The sequence below is a fragment of the Hypanus sabinus genome, chromosome 23, assembly GCF_030144855.1.
Source record: "Hypanus sabinus isolate sHypSab1 chromosome 23, sHypSab1.hap1, whole genome shotgun sequence".
NCBI classification, from domain to species: domain Eukaryota; kingdom Metazoa; phylum Chordata; class Chondrichthyes; order Myliobatiformes; family Dasyatidae; genus Hypanus; species Hypanus sabinus.
The window spans coordinates 56,823,630-56,843,031 of record NC_082728.1 but is presented as its reverse complement, the minus strand read 5'-3'; the positions used below and the strand labels follow the sequence as shown (position 1 = coordinate 56,843,031).

At 43.7% G+C, this 19,402-nt stretch overlaps 1 protein-coding gene across 1 annotated transcript in view; it reads left to right on the top strand.

Moving 5' to 3' along the window:
- The window catches only part of pkd1b (polycystic kidney disease 1b), a 472,814-nt gene that overhangs the window by 142,321 nt on the left and 311,091 nt on the right, over positions 1-19,402 (top strand). The window contains exons 24-31 of the mRNA XM_059949028.1: positions 7,349-7,559; positions 7,858-7,981; positions 8,345-8,494; positions 8,636-8,700; positions 10,309-10,529; positions 11,739-11,859; positions 13,887-14,032; positions 17,338-17,540. Of these exons, the coding sequence (XP_059805011.1) occupies positions 7,349-7,559; positions 7,858-7,981; positions 8,345-8,494; positions 8,636-8,700; positions 10,309-10,529; positions 11,739-11,859; positions 13,887-14,032; positions 17,338-17,540 (1,241 nt within the window). The remainder of the gene's footprint in view (positions 1-7,348; positions 7,560-7,857; positions 7,982-8,344; positions 8,495-8,635; positions 8,701-10,308; positions 10,530-11,738; positions 11,860-13,886; positions 14,033-17,337; positions 17,541-19,402) is intronic.

The following is a 19,402-nucleotide window of genomic DNA, read 5'->3' as shown; positions in this document are numbered from 1 at the left end:
CAGGTCACACCTGCCCAATGTTAAGAGGAGCTCCATACTCCTTACATTAATGGCTAGAAGATCTATTTTGTTGAATTGGAAAGAAATTAAACCCCCTACCATATTTCATTGGTTTTCTCAAACTATGTTATGTCTAAATTTGGAAAAAATTAGGAGTGTCATATATGACCCTTCTATTAAATTTGAAAAGACTGGGAGGCCATTTATTCAATATTTTCACATGATGTAATTTGACCCTGTTCCAATCCTATTTGTTTTTCCTGTTTTGATTATATACATGTTGAGAGGATCAGAGTTGGGGACACTGATGATTCTTTGTCTTTTTATAGATACTATAAACTTTCCTTTTTTCCCTTTTTTTTCTTTATTAGTTAGTGGTTAGTTTGTTAGATTAGCTTTTCTTAGGGTAATATTTTTTTTCTCTTTTTCTCTTTTCTGTTTTTTTTCAACATGATATACCTAGTTTTTTTTTGTTTCGTTTATATGATAGTTGTATCATTCATGATTTGGGAAGACTTAACAATATTGTACTTATTGCTTGGGTATCCTTTTATGTTCATTTTAGTTTTGTAATCCCAATAACTATGTATTAATCTTATCATGTTGATATTCATAAAATGATTGAAAAAGAAAGAAAGAAACTCCCAAGATCTCTTTAAAAATCTTTTTTTTTCTTAGGCAGCCCCACCCATTCTTGCTTCCACTCCCACTCTTATTGATGAGGTTCATGTGGGACCCACAGACACTACTCTATACATAGTGGTTAAGGCATTGATCTAGTGATCTGAAGGGCACTAGTTCGAGCCTCGGCTGAGGCTGCATGTGTTCTTGAGCAAGGCATTTAACCACACATCGCTCCCATTCTTATTGATGAGGCTCATGTGGGACCCACAGGCACTACTCTAGACATAGGGGAATATCTGGTGGGTAAATTAGGAGCTGGCTGGTGCCCTCCTTCTGCCATTTACACTGGGTTTCTGTGTGAACTGTATTGGATTGATTGTGAGAATATGGCAAATGCACATACGTGTGCCTGCTGATTGATCACAAGATGAGTTGACTGGGTCTCCTATGTGCGGAAAGCCCCTGTCATTGCGTGGGTTTTCAAGTGTGTATGTTTTTCATCTGGGCGGACCTGCTTCATTGCTCCTTCACTGAAGTTGCCCAGTGTGTACGGGGGCTAAGATGACTCACAAACTACTCCATTGTTGTTCTTGCTCTGTGGATACCTAACATGATATTCCTGATGCCTGGACTCCAGGTTCCCAGTGCTGTCCCGAATGATCCTTTTGCACATTTCCCAGGTGTTAGTGGGCATGTTTCAATTTCCATTTCCAAGAGGGCTTTGAGAATCTATTTCTCGATCTACCTTCTGCAGAAACTAGAACAGGCTGTCTATTTTCAGCATCTAGTGTTGTTGGGCATGCAAATGAAACAGAGCCAACTGACTATAGATAGGAAACACGAGGAAATCTGCAGATGCTGGAAATTCAAACAACAACACACACAAAATGCTGGTGGAACACAGCAGGCTAGGCAGCATCTATAGGGAGAAGCGCTGTCAACGTTTCAGGCCGAGATCCTTCATCAGGACTAACTGAAAGGAAAGATAGTAAGAGATTGTCTCTTTGCAAACTGTTTGGTCCATTGAATTCCCGGATGGCAGCCAGATGTAAGGAGTGACACTATTCCAACACTTTGGAACACACCGCAGCAAAGACAAACAGCTGGTTGGGAGGTCCCCCACCAGGGCCTGGGTCTAACTGTTGGGCAGCCCTCACCTCCGCCTCTATTCCCCAGATCACTGGAGCAGCGTTCCATGAGTGAGGAAGGATGGGCGCTAGATTAACATTGTCCTCAGATCCGTTGAACTGCGAGGAGAGAGTGTTGGTCTTGGTATTCTGGCTACCGGGGTGATAGGTGAGGATGAAATTAAACCAGATTAATCAGATCATCCAGACTATCCTGTTCATCATGGACAGCGATCTATTGTTGGACTCCTGCATTCAGTCCATGCTGGAAGGCAGTGATCTCTCATTCCATCCTGTATCTTCTGCAAGTGTGTGGAATTTGACTGCATAGGCTCTCATCGCACCTCTGCCTTAGTGCAAGTCCAGGATTCAGTGGACAGCCTCCTGATCACGTACTGGAAGGTCAAAAAGCCTCCTTAGCTCTGCCACAAAATGCCTGAATGACTGGGCTGCGGGAATCATTCTTTGTCGTAAAGCGTTGAACAGGCTAAGTGGCAGTCCATCTGAAAGATTAAGCATGTATGCCAGTTTTCGTGCATCATCACCAAAATGACCAGGCTGGGCTTGGAATGTCAGCTCACATTGGGTAGTAAACTTCCAGCAACAATCGAGATCACTAGGGTGTCCAAAGTGGGAGTCAGTTCTGAACTGGGCATGGGAGTGTGAGCAGTAGTGGTAGAGGTTGTCAGGGCAGCAGAAAAGGAGGTGCTGGGGGTGCAGCTGAGGCAACCAAAGGCTGCTGAATTGCCTTGGCAAGACCATTAATAGCAGTCAGCTGATCCAGGCTCTCCACAGTGAGGTTCGAGGACGGTGGCTGTGAGAGTAGAAGATGCAGACACCTGACTTCAATTGTCTCTGGTGAGCTGCTGAAGAGTTGCCGTCAGAGATGATACCTGTTCCTCTAGATGAGACAGAGCTTGTTGGCTCAAAGTTATCTACCTCATTGCTTCAGTAACTTCATCCAGAATAGATTCAATTGCCTGCAGCTTGACCCTGACCTGATCAGTGAATCTCAATCCGAAGATCAGCTGCTCTCTCACTGCTGGGTCCATCTTTGTGTTGTTGAGACTTGCTGTCAGTACGTTTAGATGTGGCCCAAGTGCAGAGAGAGAGGCACTGAAGTGAGTCGATAATTCCAGACTTCAATACAAACAGTTTTTAAGGGGAAAAAAAACAATAAATGCTAGGCCAAACAGGGCCATTAACTAAAACTCTCAAGTGGAAATCTCTATGCCATCACCGCAGATGAAAGAAATTTCTAAATATAAAACGGATAGTACTAGTCTCAGTGTCAGTCGACGTGATAGTCCACTTTCTCACGCAAGGCCGAATGCAAGCCGGCAGCGTAATGTTGCTGTAGTTTGTTCAAGTCTTGACAAGTGCTACAACGAAAAGAAAGAAGTTAAATACCAGCATAATGAAATAATAATTAGCTGATGTGCATATTTACGAGTCAAATTGCTAAATCTGCTGCTCAGCCATAGAACCATAGAACATTAGAGCACAGAAACAGGCCCTTTGGCCCTTCTTGGCTGTGCCGAACCATTTTTCTGCCTAGTCCCACTGACCTGCACCTGGACCATATCCCTCCATACACCTCTCATCCATGTACCTGTCGAAGTTTTTCTTAAATGTAAAAGTGAGCCTGCATTTACCACTTCATCTGGCAGCTCATTCCACACTCCCACCACTCTCTGTGTGAAGAAGCCCTCCCCCAATGTTCCCTTTAAACTTTTTCCCCTTCACCCTTAACCCATATTCTCTGTTTTTTTTCTTCCCTAGCCTCAGTGGAAAAAGCCTGCTTGCATTCAAGCCAAGTCTGTGGTTGTGACATACCGTGTCCCCAACATATTTTTCCCAGGTGTGGATAATAAAATCTGGATTTGTAGCTGAAGTTCCTTACCACTGACTTCAGCAGGGATACCATCTGCTCCCAAGGCATATGACTTTTTCAGCTGCTTATCAATCAGGAATGACAGCAAGGCCAGACTGAATAGGTTGCTCTGGAAGGGAATCAAGGGCAACTTTACATCTGAGAAAGCTTTTGATATTCTTTCCAGTTGGAGCTTGTGGCTTCTCTGATTTTGATGTTTACCCATCTCTCCTGCTTCTCAGTGGAATGGGATCTTTAGCTCCATGGTTTGGGATGGCACGAATTGTAGGTGTTTAGCCCATAGGTAGCCTTGAAGAATTTTCATTGATAGACTTAAAGCACTCTTTTTACCCACCATCTATTCTTTAGTTTGTAGCTTTTTTGCTGGACATCCTTCAGGTGCCCACTGAGCTGTTTCTTTTACCTTGGGACATGGTCACCAGTGTGTGTATAATAACATCCATGCAACAGAATCTAGTTTGTAGTTGCATTTAAAATACTACATTTAAAATGCCTGAGGAAGTGGAGGGGTGCAGATTAATGTCCAACTTTTGCACGTCAGTGAACTTACACAGAAAAAAAATGTTAGTCATCATAAGGTCAGATCTACTACCTCTATTGCAAAATACTGGCAACACACACAAAATGCTGGAGGAACTCAGCAGGCCAGGCAGCATCTATGGAAAGCAGTACAGTCAATGTTTCGGGCCGAGACCCTTCAAAGAACTGAACAAAAAAAAATGAGGAGTAGAGTTAAAAGTTGGGGGGAAGGAGGGAGAAACACAAGGAGATAGGTGAAACCAGGAGAGGGAAGGGTGAAATAAAGAACTGGGAAGTTGGCTGGTGAAAGAGATGCAGGGCTGAAGAAAGGGAGTCTGATAGGAGAGGATAGAAGGCCATGGAAGAAAGAAAAGGGAGGGGGGAGGTGATGGGTAAGCATGGAGATAAGGTGAGAGAGGGAAAAGGAGATGAGGAATGGTGAAGAGGGGTATGGGGAGGCATTACCAGAAGTTTGAGAAATCAATGTTCATGCCATCAGGTTGGAGGCTACCCACACGAAATATAAGCTGTCATTCCTTCAGCCTAAGTGTGGCTTCATCACAGAATGGGAAGGGGAAGTGGAATTAAAATGGGTGATCACTGGGAGATCCCACTTGTTCTGGTGGACAGAGCATAGATTCTTGGCGAAACAGTCTCCCAATCTATGTTGGGTCTCACTGATATACAGGAGGTCACACCAGGAGCACCAGATATAGTAAATGACCCCAAGAGACTCACAGATGAAGTGTCACCTCACCTGCAAGGACTGTTTAGGGCCCTGAATGGGAGTGAGGGGGTGGTGTAGGGGCAGGTGTAGCATTTGTTCTGCTTCCAAGCATAAATGCTAGGAGGGAGATAAGTGAGGAGGGAGAACCAACACCTAGTTGTTCCACGTAGTCAACAAACAGGCAGGCATAGTTGGGGCCCATGTGAGTGCTCATGGCTACCCCTTTTGTTTTGAAGGAAGTGGGAGGAGCCAAAGGAGAAATTATTAAGAGTGAGGACAAGTTCCGCTAGGTGGAGGAAAGTGGTGGTGGAAGGGAACTGGTTGGGCCTGGTGTACAGAAAGAAACAGAGAGCTTTGAGACCTTCCTGGTGGGGGATGGAGGTGTATAGGGACAGTAGATCCATAGTTGAAAATAAGATGATGGGGCCAGGGAACCTGAAATCATTGAAAAGATCAAGAGTGTGTGAGGTGTCACAGATGTAGGTGGGAAGGGACTGAACCGGGGGGGGGGGGGGGGGTAAACATAGTCGAGCCATGTAGATGTGAGTTCAGTTGGGCAGGAACAAACTGAAACAATGGGTCTACCTGGACAAGCAGGTTTGTGAATCTTGGGTAGGAGGTAGAAATGGGAGTTGCGGGTGAGGGAACTATAACATTGGTGTCAGTGGTTGGGAAGTCACCAGAGCTAATAAGGTTAATGATGGTGTGGGAGACAATGGCCTGGTGCTTCTTAATGGGGTCCTGTTCGAGGGGTAAGTAAGAGGAGGTACCTGAAAGTTGTCGCTGTGCCTCAGCAAGGTAGAAAGCAATTCGCCAAACTACTATAGCACCTACCTTATCTGCGGGTTTGGTGGTGAGATTAAGATTGGTGTGGAGAGCAGATCGTTCGGAAAGAGTGAGGGTGGAATAGGAGAGAGGAGTGGTGAAGTCAACACGGTTGATGTCCCGTCAGCAGTTGGCAATGAAAAGGTCCAGACCAAGCAGAAGTCCAGGATGGGGGTCCAGGAAGAGGGGAGGTTTTAAGATAGGAGAAAGGATCATCGGTGTGGGGTGGAGAGCCCTTGCCAAAGTAGGCACAGAGACAGAGGTGGCAGAAGAAGAGCTTAGCATTAAGGCAGGCGCAGAGCTCACGGAGGTGTGGGTGTAGGTGGACAAAGGTGAGGCCCTTCCTGAGGACAGATCATTCTGCCTCAGAGAGGGGAAGTTTGAAGAGGATAGTGAAGACCTGGCATGATGAGAGCTGGAATCAGAGGGGAGAAGGGGGTTGGTTGTATCTGAGGGAAAGGGAGGTTTGGGCTGTTCAGGGATGGTGGGCGAGAGGAAGGTGGAGTCTCCGAGGGCCCAAGAGCTGGCAGTGGGACCTGAGAGAGACAGGATTGTAGAGTGGTGGTGGGGGAAGGGGAGACGGGGTTTCAAGCAGCAGTGTGTGAAGACCTGGCCTGGAGGTCAAGGCTGGAGTCAAAGTTGGGAATTACGCTGTCAGCACTTTGGAAGTGTCTGAGATCATTGGAACCTGCATTGATGGCCATGGAGTCCAGGTTTTGAACCTTCTCTGGGTCATTAGAGCCATTGAGGTCAGTAGCAGGGATTGTGCTCTGGAGTCCTCCGGGACTGTGGCGTTGGAGTCAGCAGGTTCTGTGGTCTGTAGACGGCTGATCTTCCGATCATTGCAGGTGGTGAGAAAGCATGGAAATGGGTGATCTTCCGATCTTCTTGTTTGCAAAATACTTCATCACCTGATGCACCCTAGGGAGAGCACAATGAGGATAGGGTAGGGGCAGCTCCTTTATTTCAGGCCATTGGTCAGCTTCCAGTGTTTTTGAGGGAACCCGTTCTCTCTGCAGATAGTCTCCTGTACTCGCTGCTTTCAAAAACCTTATTTCAAGATGGGCTGGTGGTGACAAATTCTTCTCTTGTCCTCTCATTACGTCCACTTGAGTTGAATAGTCTCCTCATTCCTCCAGAACTCCTTCATTCCAGAAATTCCACGGCCTTTCTTGGAATCCTGGAGCACCAATTGCTTATTCCACTAGTTTGGGACCTTTGCTCTCATGAGCAATAAGAGATTCATTGTAGTGGAGTGTTTGGCTGATATCAGAAAGCTGAGGGTTTTGCTCTTGAAAAGACAGAAGCACTAACCTTGATTACAGAAGTGCCTTTCCGCTAGAGGTATAACTTCATGGAGATGTTAAATTGGGGTCCTTTTTGTTCCGTCATGTGAGCTTAAAGATCTCATGACTGTATTTGAAGAAGGTTTTCCCTGGGACCCTATACAATGCTTATCCCTCATAAACTCACCAAGAGCAGATTAATTGAATGTTTATTTCACCAGTGTTTGTGTGTTAATTAGGTGGCAGCTTTGACCATAATGTGCTTCAGCAGGAGATCAAAGGCTGAGTACTGGATGCAGGCAAAATGGATGATGCTGACTCACGTTACCTGCTGCTTTGTCACCAGGCCCCCAGGAGCTGCGTCGTTTTTCCCGCATCTTTACTTCACAGCTAAAGCGAGGTATGTCAGAGAAGCACATCTGGCTCTCGGTGTGGGATCGTCTGCCACGGAGTCACTTCACTCGAGTCCAGCGAGTCACCTGCTGCACTCTCCTCATATACTTGTTCTTTACTGTGGGGGCAGCGTGGTATGGAGCTGTCGGAATCAAAAGCAAGAGGTTTGTACCCGGTCAAAATTCCTTCTTGTACCCCTTCTTGTAACTGAGTCAGTGGCCCATGATCCAGGTCAATGAGTTGTTGTAGGGGTCAAGGATTCATCTTCCTATGATCTGCTTTCTGATGTGTGGATAGAAAATAATGTGCTGACCCTCTTGAGAACTTTACCTTGCTGTTGGCTCAGTGGAGCAGGGTAGGAACAAAACCAACTGCTGCAGGAAACCCTCTCTAACAGTGGAAAACAATAAAATTTGTTGTTACGTTGAGAAACATACTTAACAGATTTTGTCTTGTGAACAGCCTCCCAGTGGCGTACCTGACCACTGTCACAGGTGAGACGGTGGCAGTTGGCATTGTCCTGGCTGGCGTGGTGTTCCCAGTCCACCTCCTCTTCACTTTCCTTTTCCGGAGAACACGTAGCAAGGTGAGGTTGGTGTTATATATCTGCTGTCTGAGACCATGCGTGGAAGTAGTTAGTTCCCATTTTTGCCATTGTTTCTTTAACATAATATTTATCCCATCACAAACAAATGTTTGCTTTTTGTTTCATATTCTCTTCACTTTTCTGTTAGCTCAGAGGTTGTGAACTAAGACACTGAGTTTTGCATCCCCTCCTTCATGTTGGAATGGTGTTCGAGTTGGTCTATAATGTTGGGGTTTGTATTGTGTGGTGCTATGCTTGGCCCTACTCCAGTGATACAGAGGGAGCAGGCAGGCTACTCATGGTATCACAACTCAGTTATTGAAGAATATAGCTTCCAATGATGACATTGTCACTCTATCTCAGGTCACTGTGGATAACCTTGAACCCTCCACCAAAGAGACGCAGTCCGTGGAAATGGATGTGTACTTGGACCACTCTGAGCTTGGCAGCTCCTCCTTTCTGTCCATCCCCAGGGGAAAGGACTCCATTCTGGATGGAAGCTCCGACAGTTGTGTAAGTGTGAAGTTGCTGTGGCTAAGATGGTCTGTGAAGAGAAACTCACATAAAAAACAGCAGATATCTTGTGGTGAGTTACAGGCTGGTTAATGAACTAATGGAATCTCCTCAGTAACTTTGTATCTTTGTGTCGGGCAGGAATCCCTTGGCAGTGAACAGACAGAACCTGGTTTTGGATTTGCTCCAAAGCGGATCAATGAGAGGTGAAGATGCTTTGCTTTCTTCAAAAACCACCTCATGGTAGAGTAGGTGCTTTGCTTTTGACACCAGCGTAAAGCCCCAGAGCTGACCTGTTCTGAGCTGAGTCAGCACTTGAGAAAACTACAGTCCTGTTTGAGTGCCCCTGGTCTAAGTAGTGGCAGTTGTCATAGCTGTCCTGCCCCAGTTCTCTACAAAACAGTACACCTTTCCTTTAGTTACATTCCTTGGGACTAGATTGAATATCATTTTTTGGACCAATCTGTGCATCCATTTGATACAAATGGGATAAAATCCTCTTCAAGTCTTTAAGCACTAAGTTTCTTGTGAGATGAGCTTGGAGTCTTGACTGATTTCAATGGGATAGGTCAAACACTGAGCTATCTATTAACGAATATTTGTCCAACTGATATAGTTAGTCCAAGTGGTTGTTGGGTGAAGCATCTGCTCTGTGGTTTGAGCTGAGGGATGTTGGAACGAGTGTATGGTTGCACTGCTGCTGTGGTTCAAGAGGGTGACAAAGAATGCCCCACTCTTCCAAGGACATTTGATGGAGGATGAGAGGTGACCTGATATAGGTATATAAGATGATGCGAGGCATTGATCGCGTGGATAGTCAGAGGCTTTTTCCCAGAGCTGAAATGGCTAGCACAAGAGGGCACAGTTTTAAGATGCTTGGAAGTAGGTACAGAGGAAATGTCAGGGGGAAGTTTTTTATGCAGAGAGTGGTGAGTGCATGGAATGGTCTGCCAGTGGTGGTGGTGAAGGCAGAAACGATAGGGTCTTTTAAGAGACTCCTGGATGGATACATGCAGCTTAGAAAAATAGAGGGCTACGGGTAAAGCCTTGGTAGTTCTAAGGTAGGGTCATGTTCGGCATAGCTTTGTGGGCCGAAGGGCCTGTATTGTGCTGTAGGTTCTCTGTGTTTCTATTTGGGCTAGGTGATAAATGTTGTCTATAATCAGATTCTTGAAAATGAATAAATTAAAAAAACTATATTACATCAAACTGCTCGAGGAACTCAGCAGGTCAAGCAGCACCTATGGAAAGGAATAAAGAGTTGATGTTTTGACCTTAGTCCTTTCATTAGGTCTGCTCTCCCAGCTATTCAGATGCTATCTGACCTGCTGAATTCCTCCAGCATTGTGTGGTGTGTGTGTTACTTTGGATTTCCAGCATCTGCAGAATCTCTCGTGTAAATAAACTATATACCCTAAGGTTGAAGAAGATGCTGTAAACACCATTCAGAATTTAAGTGGGTTGTATCCCTCCTTAAAACTGGGAACTATGAACTGTAGGCGTGGTAGTGTAGCAGTTAGTATAGCACTTTACTGTGCCAAAGACATGGGCTCAATTCCCACTGTTGTCTACATACCCCCATGTGGCTGTGTGGGTTTCCTCTGGGTGCTTCGGTTTCTTCCCACAGTCCAAAGACATACCAGTTGATAGATTAACTGGTCATTGCAAATAGGCAAGTGTTAAAATTGGGGTTTGCTGGGTGGTGTGGCTCAAAGGGCTGGAAGGGCCTATTCTGTGCTGTATCTTGATAAATAAACAAATAAATAAATATTGCTGCTTTAAGTGTTGTGTTCTCTCCTTCTTCAAACCTATAGCCTCTTGAACAGTTGGCCATCATATGACTGTCTTTTCAATCTGCCTGACCTGTTGAACCATGACCCGTTGTTAAGTCGGAACAAAATTTTGAAGAGGAAGAAACCTTTGCAGAAACGAGGGGTTCTGCCCTGTTCATCCTCAGATGAGGGTGCACTCTCCTTTTCCATCTCGGACTCCTATGACAGCAGGACTTTGAAGCACAGTCACCTTATGGCATCAGGTAAGAAGAAGAGAAAGTAATCTTCTTCAATAATTGGGAGTAGCCTCATTGGTGGATGGCACATAGTGTGCAGAAGGAGCATTGGAGATGACATTGATCAGCAGTACATGAAGGCCAGCATTCAAACCAACAAAGCAAAGGAGAATGAATGGCAACTGATAGAAGTATTTAAAGTTAGGAGAGATATAAAGAAGGTGGTTGATAAACCTTTTCTCCTTTAGGCAATCTGAAACCTGGGAGCATAGGTTTAAGGTGAGAGGAGAAAGGTTTAAAAAGGATCTGACAGACAACATTTTTATGTAGAAGGTGGTGAGCTTATGGAACGAGCTGACAGAGGAAGTGGTGAGGCAGATACAATGGTATCATTAATGAAGGATTTTGGAAGGTACATAGAGGGGCAGGGCTTAGAGCAGGGGTTCCAACCTGGGGACTACAGACCACTTGGTTAATGGTAAGGGTTTATGCCATTAAAAAAAGGTGGGGAATCTCTAGTTTAGAAGGACTTGAGCTGAATACATGAAATTAGGAATAGTTTGTTGGGCACCATGGTTGGCATGGGCTGGTTGGGCTGAAGGACCTGTATTTGTACTGTATTACTCTGAGAACGGACTTTGACATCAACATCCCACTCACCCAATCCACCTGTAGTAAAATCGGTAGCTTCCACATCAGCCTCATAAAGTCCTCAGAACCGGAGAGTATCTTTGATCCTGAGGCACTGCCTGAGGAAAAGGAGCCCTTAACTTTGGATTTTCATCAGTAAACCTTCCTGTATCTTGTTCCTCCATTAATATGTTCTTTTAAATCATCCCATTTCTGGTCTCCTGTTCTACAATTTACTCCTTTGGTTTGGACTGAAAACACAATAGATGTTATGCCACATTAAGACTGCTGTAAAATTTATGCTGTTGTCATATACCTCTTACGATAGAGAATTTTTTCTGGTAATACGTTCACTTCCCAAAATACCAGTGAAGGCCCCATTCATAGCAGTATCAAAGTAAATTTGCCACTTCTCAGATCCTAGGCACAATCAGCACATGGAGCATGGACCATATGTCACATATATGGAGCACAGACCATAAAGCACATACACAGGGCACATGGGGCATAGACAACCTCTGCACTCCCAGTTGTGAATCAGCCCTTGACGTCTTTCAATGTTGTTATGCCTGAGTTCCTGGTACTTACCTTGTGTTTTATTCCCAGAAGAAGATCTCATGAGAAGCATTGCAGAAGAGGCAAAATGTAATGACAGGCCATCAGACCAGGTGACCTCAGACAGTGGACGTTTCTCACCAAGGGTGGAGCAGGACCTTGTCTCTGAGAAGTGTGTTTAACTTATTGTCACCACTTTGATCAATTAAGCTGTAAAAGAGATAGAGACCATATTTCTTGGAGGTTGTAGAAGTTGCAAGTTATGTCAATACACCTGTTTTTTTAAATGTGAGGAAGTGGTTCCTATCCCAGAACTCTGTGGATTGCATTCTAATTTGCTTTCTACAGTTTCACATTATATTTCCTGAAACTGGCCTGCACTTGTCTAGATTTAATATTTAATCCCCTAGTAGATTATTTGGTTTTCAGTGGAGTGGGAAGTGTCCGTACCATGCCATGGTGCATCAAACAAATAAATTACGGCAGATGATGGAAATCTGAAATAAAAATAGAAATGCAAGACAACCTCAACCCTCTTCTAAATGTGAGACTAACTTTGTCTTCTTCATTTAAAATGGCCTATCATAAATGTAGTTACAGTTAATGTCAACACCAGAATGTTACTCAGTCTTATAGTTTCCTCTGTTACCTTCTTATTTTTTGCCCTTGGCACCCCCTTTCTCTCTAAATGTAAACTTGTTCCATTTCTTTTCTTTTTTCTTTTTACAATATTTTTATTGAGAAGAAAAAAAAGATTTACAGAGTGCAACACATAGATACATCTCAAATTGTATACATTCGTATATTGTAATAAAATTGATCAATATGTTATAGCATAACACATAAAAGTATACCACTCTGTAATCAAAAATTTAAAGATAGGTCATACATCATAAAATAATTTTTTTATATATAAAAAAAGTCAACCTCCTACCAACTACCAAAGAAAAAAGCTGATGGATGACAATGGATAATTAGAAAAAAAAACATATTCACTTAAGAATAGAAGATAAAAATATACATAAAAGTCTGTGCACTGTTAAACTTTATAAATTGGAAAAGTAATTTAGGAAAGGTCCCCAAATATCATAAAAAGATTGTTTCGAATTTAAGACTGAGCAGCGAATCTTTTCTAAATTTAAATATGACATAATATCACATAGCCATTGAAGATGTGTAGGAGGAGTAGACTCCTTCCATTTAAGCAAGATTGCTCTTCTTGCTAAAAGAGAGGTAAAAACTAAAACCTGTAGGCTAGGTGTATTTAAAGTTATATCTTCATTTGCAATAATACCAAACAAGGCAGTAAGGGGATTTGAGTCAAATTGGACCCTAAAAAGTTGAGAGAAGGTATGAAATACTTCCCGCCAAAACTTTTCAATTGTTCCATTTCTAACATTCTTAGTTTTGATGAATTAACCTGATCCTCTGCAGTTCTCTCTCCACAGATGCTGAGTAGATGAAAATGAGAAAACCCGCAGATGCAGGAATGCTGACTATATCCATTTTTATTACAGAGTTATTTAGTACAGCTGAATGGTTCACTAAGTCCTTACAGACCTGCCAATTCACTTTGTAATCAAAACTTCAGGAATCAGCTTTCACTCTTTGTGAAGATCTACCAAAAGCAGGCCTTCATTGGAATGTCCAGACAGGTTCTTCCAAGTGCAAAAAGATGCTCGCCACTGACAGGGATGAGTTGGACTTTGAATTGTATTCTCTTATCAAGTTGTAGGCTCCAGTGAGACACTGGGATAATGCTGCTTGGAGATGTGACTGTCAAACAAAGGTTAAACTGTTTGTCTTTGGGACATAAATGATCCTATGGCACCTCAGAGTCCAGGGCAACTTTTTTTGCCATAGCCATGTCTCTCAGCAAATCAGCAGTTTACTTTAAAACGTAGAGTCATTAATGTAATAAATCATTCTAAAGAAATTAATCAACTGATAAAACCAGTCAGGAGGTTACAAGCACCCAGGTGTTAACTGCTAGCTGTGTACCAGGTGCTGCCTGTGTTCCCTGAAAGCAGCAGGATGAAGGAAGCAAACCTTGTGTTCCTTGCTGTTCTGTTTTGATGAGTAATACCTGCTGCCATCACTGAGATGTAGAGTGGCATTGGTGGTAGGCCAGTGGTAATATTGATAAGATTATGGGTAAGCAGTGTTTACTGATGTCACTTTTCTTTTACCTTGCTGTAGCTGGGGGAGCTCTCTCAGTACCTGGACTGACCTTGGAGAGAAGAAGCCGTGTAAATCGTTCAGCTCATCTGGAAGAATAGCCAGCAGTTGCATGACTCGTCTGGAGCCAACGCTCAAACCAGGCTCAGCCTTTTCCACTCGTATCGGTGAGGGAGTTTCCACCAATCCCAGTAGTCAGTTGTATAATTTTAGAGAATGTATTACTTCAAGTAACAACTTCTCCTTGTAGCATTTACATACACACATAATTTGATATATTCCAGAAAGTTTTACCTGGAGTCTCTTCCTCTAAAATACATTACATCTCAAGCAAACAAATCTTCTTTCATTTCCTTTTCAAATTGTAGGAGTTCATTTCCTCTCACAGTTAGATTTTCATTTATCCATTTTTCAGCATGTACTGTACTGTAGGTCATTGCCAAGACTGGTATTTATTGCTCATTCCTAAATACATTTGAAATGGGGGTAGTGAACTCCCTCTTGATCTGGTGAGGGCCATTTGGTGGGAGGTGGGGTGGGCAAGTCCCAGGGTTTGGATAGTGAAAGAACTGTGATGCATTTCTTGGTCAGGATGTTGTGTGACTTGAAGTGGCATTTCCATATTTTTGTTACCCTAGTCATTATGATACCCTGTGATGGTGGTGATCACAGGCTCGAGAAGTGCTGCTAACATAATCTTGACAGGTAACTGCAGTGCTGTTATGCAGATGTGCACACTGCAGGTATAGTGCACCTGTGGGGAAGGGTATTGATGCTTCGATTGGTTGATGGGGTGCCAATCAAATGGGCTGCTTTGACCAGGATTGAATCAAGCTTCTTGCTTGTTCTTGGAGCCTTACCCATCCAGAACTGCAGAAGTTATTACATCTCTCTGCTGAAATGCCTTCTTGGCCTTTCCTTGAGCCTGGTGTGCACGTCTTCAGCTTTTGGTATCTTCTGCCAAAGGGAGAGAGAAAAGAAAGAATATCTTTGATTAGGTTGGCTGCTTAACTGATGCAGCCCTGGGTCCTTTTCACAGCCTACAATATATTTCATCTAAGCCTTTCAAAGATGTATATAATTCTTGATCTTTCCTTAAACATCCTCTTGCTCTTGCGAACTTACAAAACATTATTTTTATTTTGCATGTCTTCTTCATTCTCTTTATACTCCTGAGTTTGCCTTAAATATCACTACACTCCATATGCTCTACCAGGTATTCTGAAGATAGTAAAGATTAGCTTTGTTTGTCACATGTATATTGAAATATACAGGCAAATGCATCATTTTCCAACAAATCAAAAATCAGTGAAGATTGTGCTGGGCAGCCTATAACTATCACCATGCCTCTGACACAAACATAGCATGCCCACAACTTACTAATCCTAACCATGTGCCTTTGGAATGTGGGAAGAAACCAGAGCACTGAGAGGATACCCGCCTGATCGTAGGGAAAACATACAAACTCCTTGTAGACAGCAGTGGGAATTGAAGCCCGATCGTACAACCGGTGCTGTATTAGCATTGCACTAATCGGAACACTACCATGCCCTGATAATTCTGCTATAATAAGCTCCTGCTGTTTGTTACGAGCATCTCTTTCTTCCTTCGAACCATGTCATTCTGGGAACTGCACCCTTTTACTAAGAATTAGTTTATTCACAAAGAAAATATTGATTGGAGATGCAGTTCAGGTTGGGAAGAGGAAATGTAAATTAACGTTTCAGGTATGCCCTTGCTGTGTCTTCAGTAACCTGTGTTTTAATATGATTTCGCAAACATTTTCATTTTTTCTTTGTTTTTGAACCGGGCCATGTGGGGAGAGTGGGCATGGGCGTTGGACTACCAACGTACATATTTGGTTCACCTCAAAGCTGCTTCTCCCAATATACTAGCCCCAGCCTACAACAGATGAGAATCATCTATCAGTGTGTGCTATCAGTCCATTGCTGTGAAATTTCCAACCCTTGCCAATTCCCTCTGGTTTTGCTTCCTTTCTCTCAGGTCTCCCCACTGCCCTAGGTATGGTTTATGCTTGCAGTTTCCTGTTGCAACAACTGTTCCTCTCCACACCTCCTACTCCCTCACTGCTTGTAAAACTTGATGAGTGCTTTGTGGCATGAGCAATAGGTACTCTAACACATTTTCTGTCCTTCTGCTGATTTTGAAAGTTAATTCCCAATTAGCCACTAGTATTGTATTTTATATCATGGGAGGTGACACCCCAAGATGGTGGCGCAACGTAGCTTGCAGCGGCCGCTCCGGAGCTGATTATCTGTTATTTGTGAAGCGGGATGCCATGCGCAATCATAATCGGATGAAAAACGGACGTGGGAGCACGGAGGAACATCTGTCTGGAAATCTCCAGGAAGACCTTCTTTGTTGCTGCTGCTGCTGTGAGGTCCGGGTCTCTGCTGAGAAGAACAGGCTCCCAGTCCTCAGGGTCGTGTGGCCAATGGCCGTTGGTCTTAATACGCTCAGCAGAGGATGGTACTCGGAAAAGCTGTGCCGGAAGGGATGGTCGGAGGTTCGACGGACTCGGAGTCCGCTGCGGTCAGGTCGCTTTCACTGTGTGCTGAGTCTGTGAGGCTGGGTTCGACGGAGCTTTCATTGTGTGCTGCATCTGCGAGGCTGAGTCAGGCAGCGCCATGGAAGTCCATAGCAGGGGTATTCCCTTCTGCCGCCTGCGTGGGATGACGAGTCTATTGGGGACCCTGAGGACTTTTGGAAACTGTGTGGTGGTTTCTTTTGAACTTATTTGGATCTTTGGATCCAAAATCTGTAATGGTTGGATCTGATGTCACTGCTCATGTATTACAGGAATCTCAAAGAAACCAAGAAAGTGGCTCTTCCCTCATTCAGCCCTCTATGTGATTTATATCCCGTGCTTCCTTCTCATTGCCACATGCATCAGTCTGACCATCTCTTATGGCATGTTATTCCCCAACCACGTTTGGCTGATTTCTGCCTCCTTCTCCTTCCTGATGTCATCAAAACATCTTTGGATTATTTTTACTGTGCCCATGGTCTGTTTTTTTTATCAATTATGCTATTGTTTGCACTATTGTAACTATATGCGTAACTATGTGGTTTTGTGCAGGTCTTGTAGCTTTAGTTTTTGGTCTTGTTTTGTCTGGTGGAATTGGAGCTCCTTTCCGGGGAACGCGCTAAGATAGTAGCGCGATATTAATACACAGCAGCCTCTCCGGACTTTGGATTGGGGATTACCAAACGTTATGTGGATTTTCTGGTGTAATCTGTTTTGTCATGTGCTTTTGTGATATTATTCTGGAGGAACATTGTCTCATTTTTTAACTGCATTGCATTTGTGGTTTCTAAATGACAATAAACTGAATCTGAATCTGAATCTGATCTGAATCTGAAATGGGTAAGATAGTTGGGAATGAATGTGCTATAACTACACAAGCCATCTGTAATGGTTGGATCTGATGTCACTGCTCATGTATTACAGGAATCTCAAAGAAACCAAGAAAGTGGCTCTTCCCTCATTCAGCCCTCTATGTGATCTATATCCTGTGCTTCCTTCTCATTGCCACATGCATCAGTCTGACCATCTCTTATGGCATGTTATTCCCCAACCACGTTCTGCTCATGTGGCTGATTTCTGCCTCCTTCTCCTTCCTGACGTCATTTTTCTTCCTGGAACCTCTAAAGGTAAGTTTGCCCAACTCTCAAAATGCCAAAGGCTTGGGGAGTAATCACATGCTCGTTATGTTGGGATTTCCTTTTAGGCACAGCTCAATTAGTTGTGGGTAAAGATCGTTTGGCACTGATCCAATGTAAATTGAGTTTGTATTTTCTCAGTCCAAGCTTTAGTTGATTAGATTTGGCACAGGTCATCAACCTTGTGCAGGAAGGTTGTAGTGTAGCTTACAAAGGATAAAGAGGAATTTAAGGGAATTCCTCTGTAGAAGGAGGAATTCCCTTAAATTCCTCTGTAAAAGAACTAGAAGACATGTGAGAGGGAAAACATTTAAAAAAACTGGAGGGGCAACTTCATGCAAAGGGAGGTGGGTGTGTGGAATGAACTGGCAAACAAAGTCCTCTAGTCAAGGCAGGTAAAATAACAACAGTTAAAAGACATGGATTGGAGGAATTTAGGGAATATGGCTAAATGCAAGCAAATGAGACTAGATTAGTTGGGGACCTTGGTTAGAAACATAAAAGCATCGAAAACCTACAGCACGATACAGGCCCTTTGACCCACAAAGCTGTGCTGAACATGTCCTTACCTGAGAAATTAACTTAGGGTTACCCATAGTCCTCTATTTTTCAGAGCTCCATATACCTGTCCAAGAGACTCTTAAAAGACCTGATTGTATCCGACTCGATCACCGTCACCGGCAGCCCATTCCATGCACTCACCACTCTCTGAGTAAAAAACTTACCCCTGACATCTCCTCTGTACCTACTCCCCAGCACCTTAAACCTGTGTCGTCTGGTGCTAGCCATTTCAACCCTGGGAAAAAGCCTGTGACTATCCACACGATCAATGCATTTCATCATCTTATACACCTCTATCAGGTCACCTCTCATCCTCCGTCACTCCAAGAAAAAAAAGCCAAGTTCACTCAATCTATTCTCATAAGGCATGCTCCCCAATCCAGGCAACATCTTTGTAAATCTCCTCTGCACCCTTCCTGTGGTTTCCACAACCTTCCTATCGTGAAGCAAGCAAAACTGAGCACAATACTCCAAGTGGGGACTGACCAGGGTCTTATATAGCTGCAACATTACCCTTGGCTCCTAAACTCAATCCCACGAGTGATGAAGGCCAATGCACAGTATGCCTTCTTAATCACAGTAAACCTGTGCGGCTGCTTTGAGTGTCCTATTGACTTGGACCCCAAGATCCCTCTGATCCTCCACACTGCTAAGAGTCTTACCATTGATACAATAATCTGCTATCATATTTGACCTACCAAAATGAACCACCTCACATTATCTGGGTTGAACTCCATCTGTTACTTCTCAGCCCAGTTTTGCATCCTATCAATGCCCTGCTGTAACCTCTGACAGCCCTCTACGCTATCCACAACACCTCCAACTCTTGTGTCATCAACAAATTTACTATCTATCCCTCCACTTCCTCATCCACATCATTTATAAAAATCATGAAGAGTAGGGGTCTCAGAACAGATCCCTGAGGCACACCACTAATCACTGACCTCCATGCAGAATATAATCCATCTACAAACACTCATTGCCTTGTGTGGGCAAACCAGTTCTGAATCCACAAAGCAATGCACCTTGGATCCCATGCCTCCTTACTTTCTCAATAAGCCTTGCATGGGGTACCTTATCAAATGCCTTGCTGAAATCCATATACACTACATCTACTGCTCTTCCTCCATCAATATGTTTAGTTATCCTCAAAAATTTCAATCAGACTCGCAAGGCATGACTTGCCCTAGACAAAGCCATGCTGACTATTCCTAATTATATTATGTCTCTCCAAATATTCATAAATCCTGCCTCTCATGATCTTCTCCATCAACTTACCAACCACTGAAGTA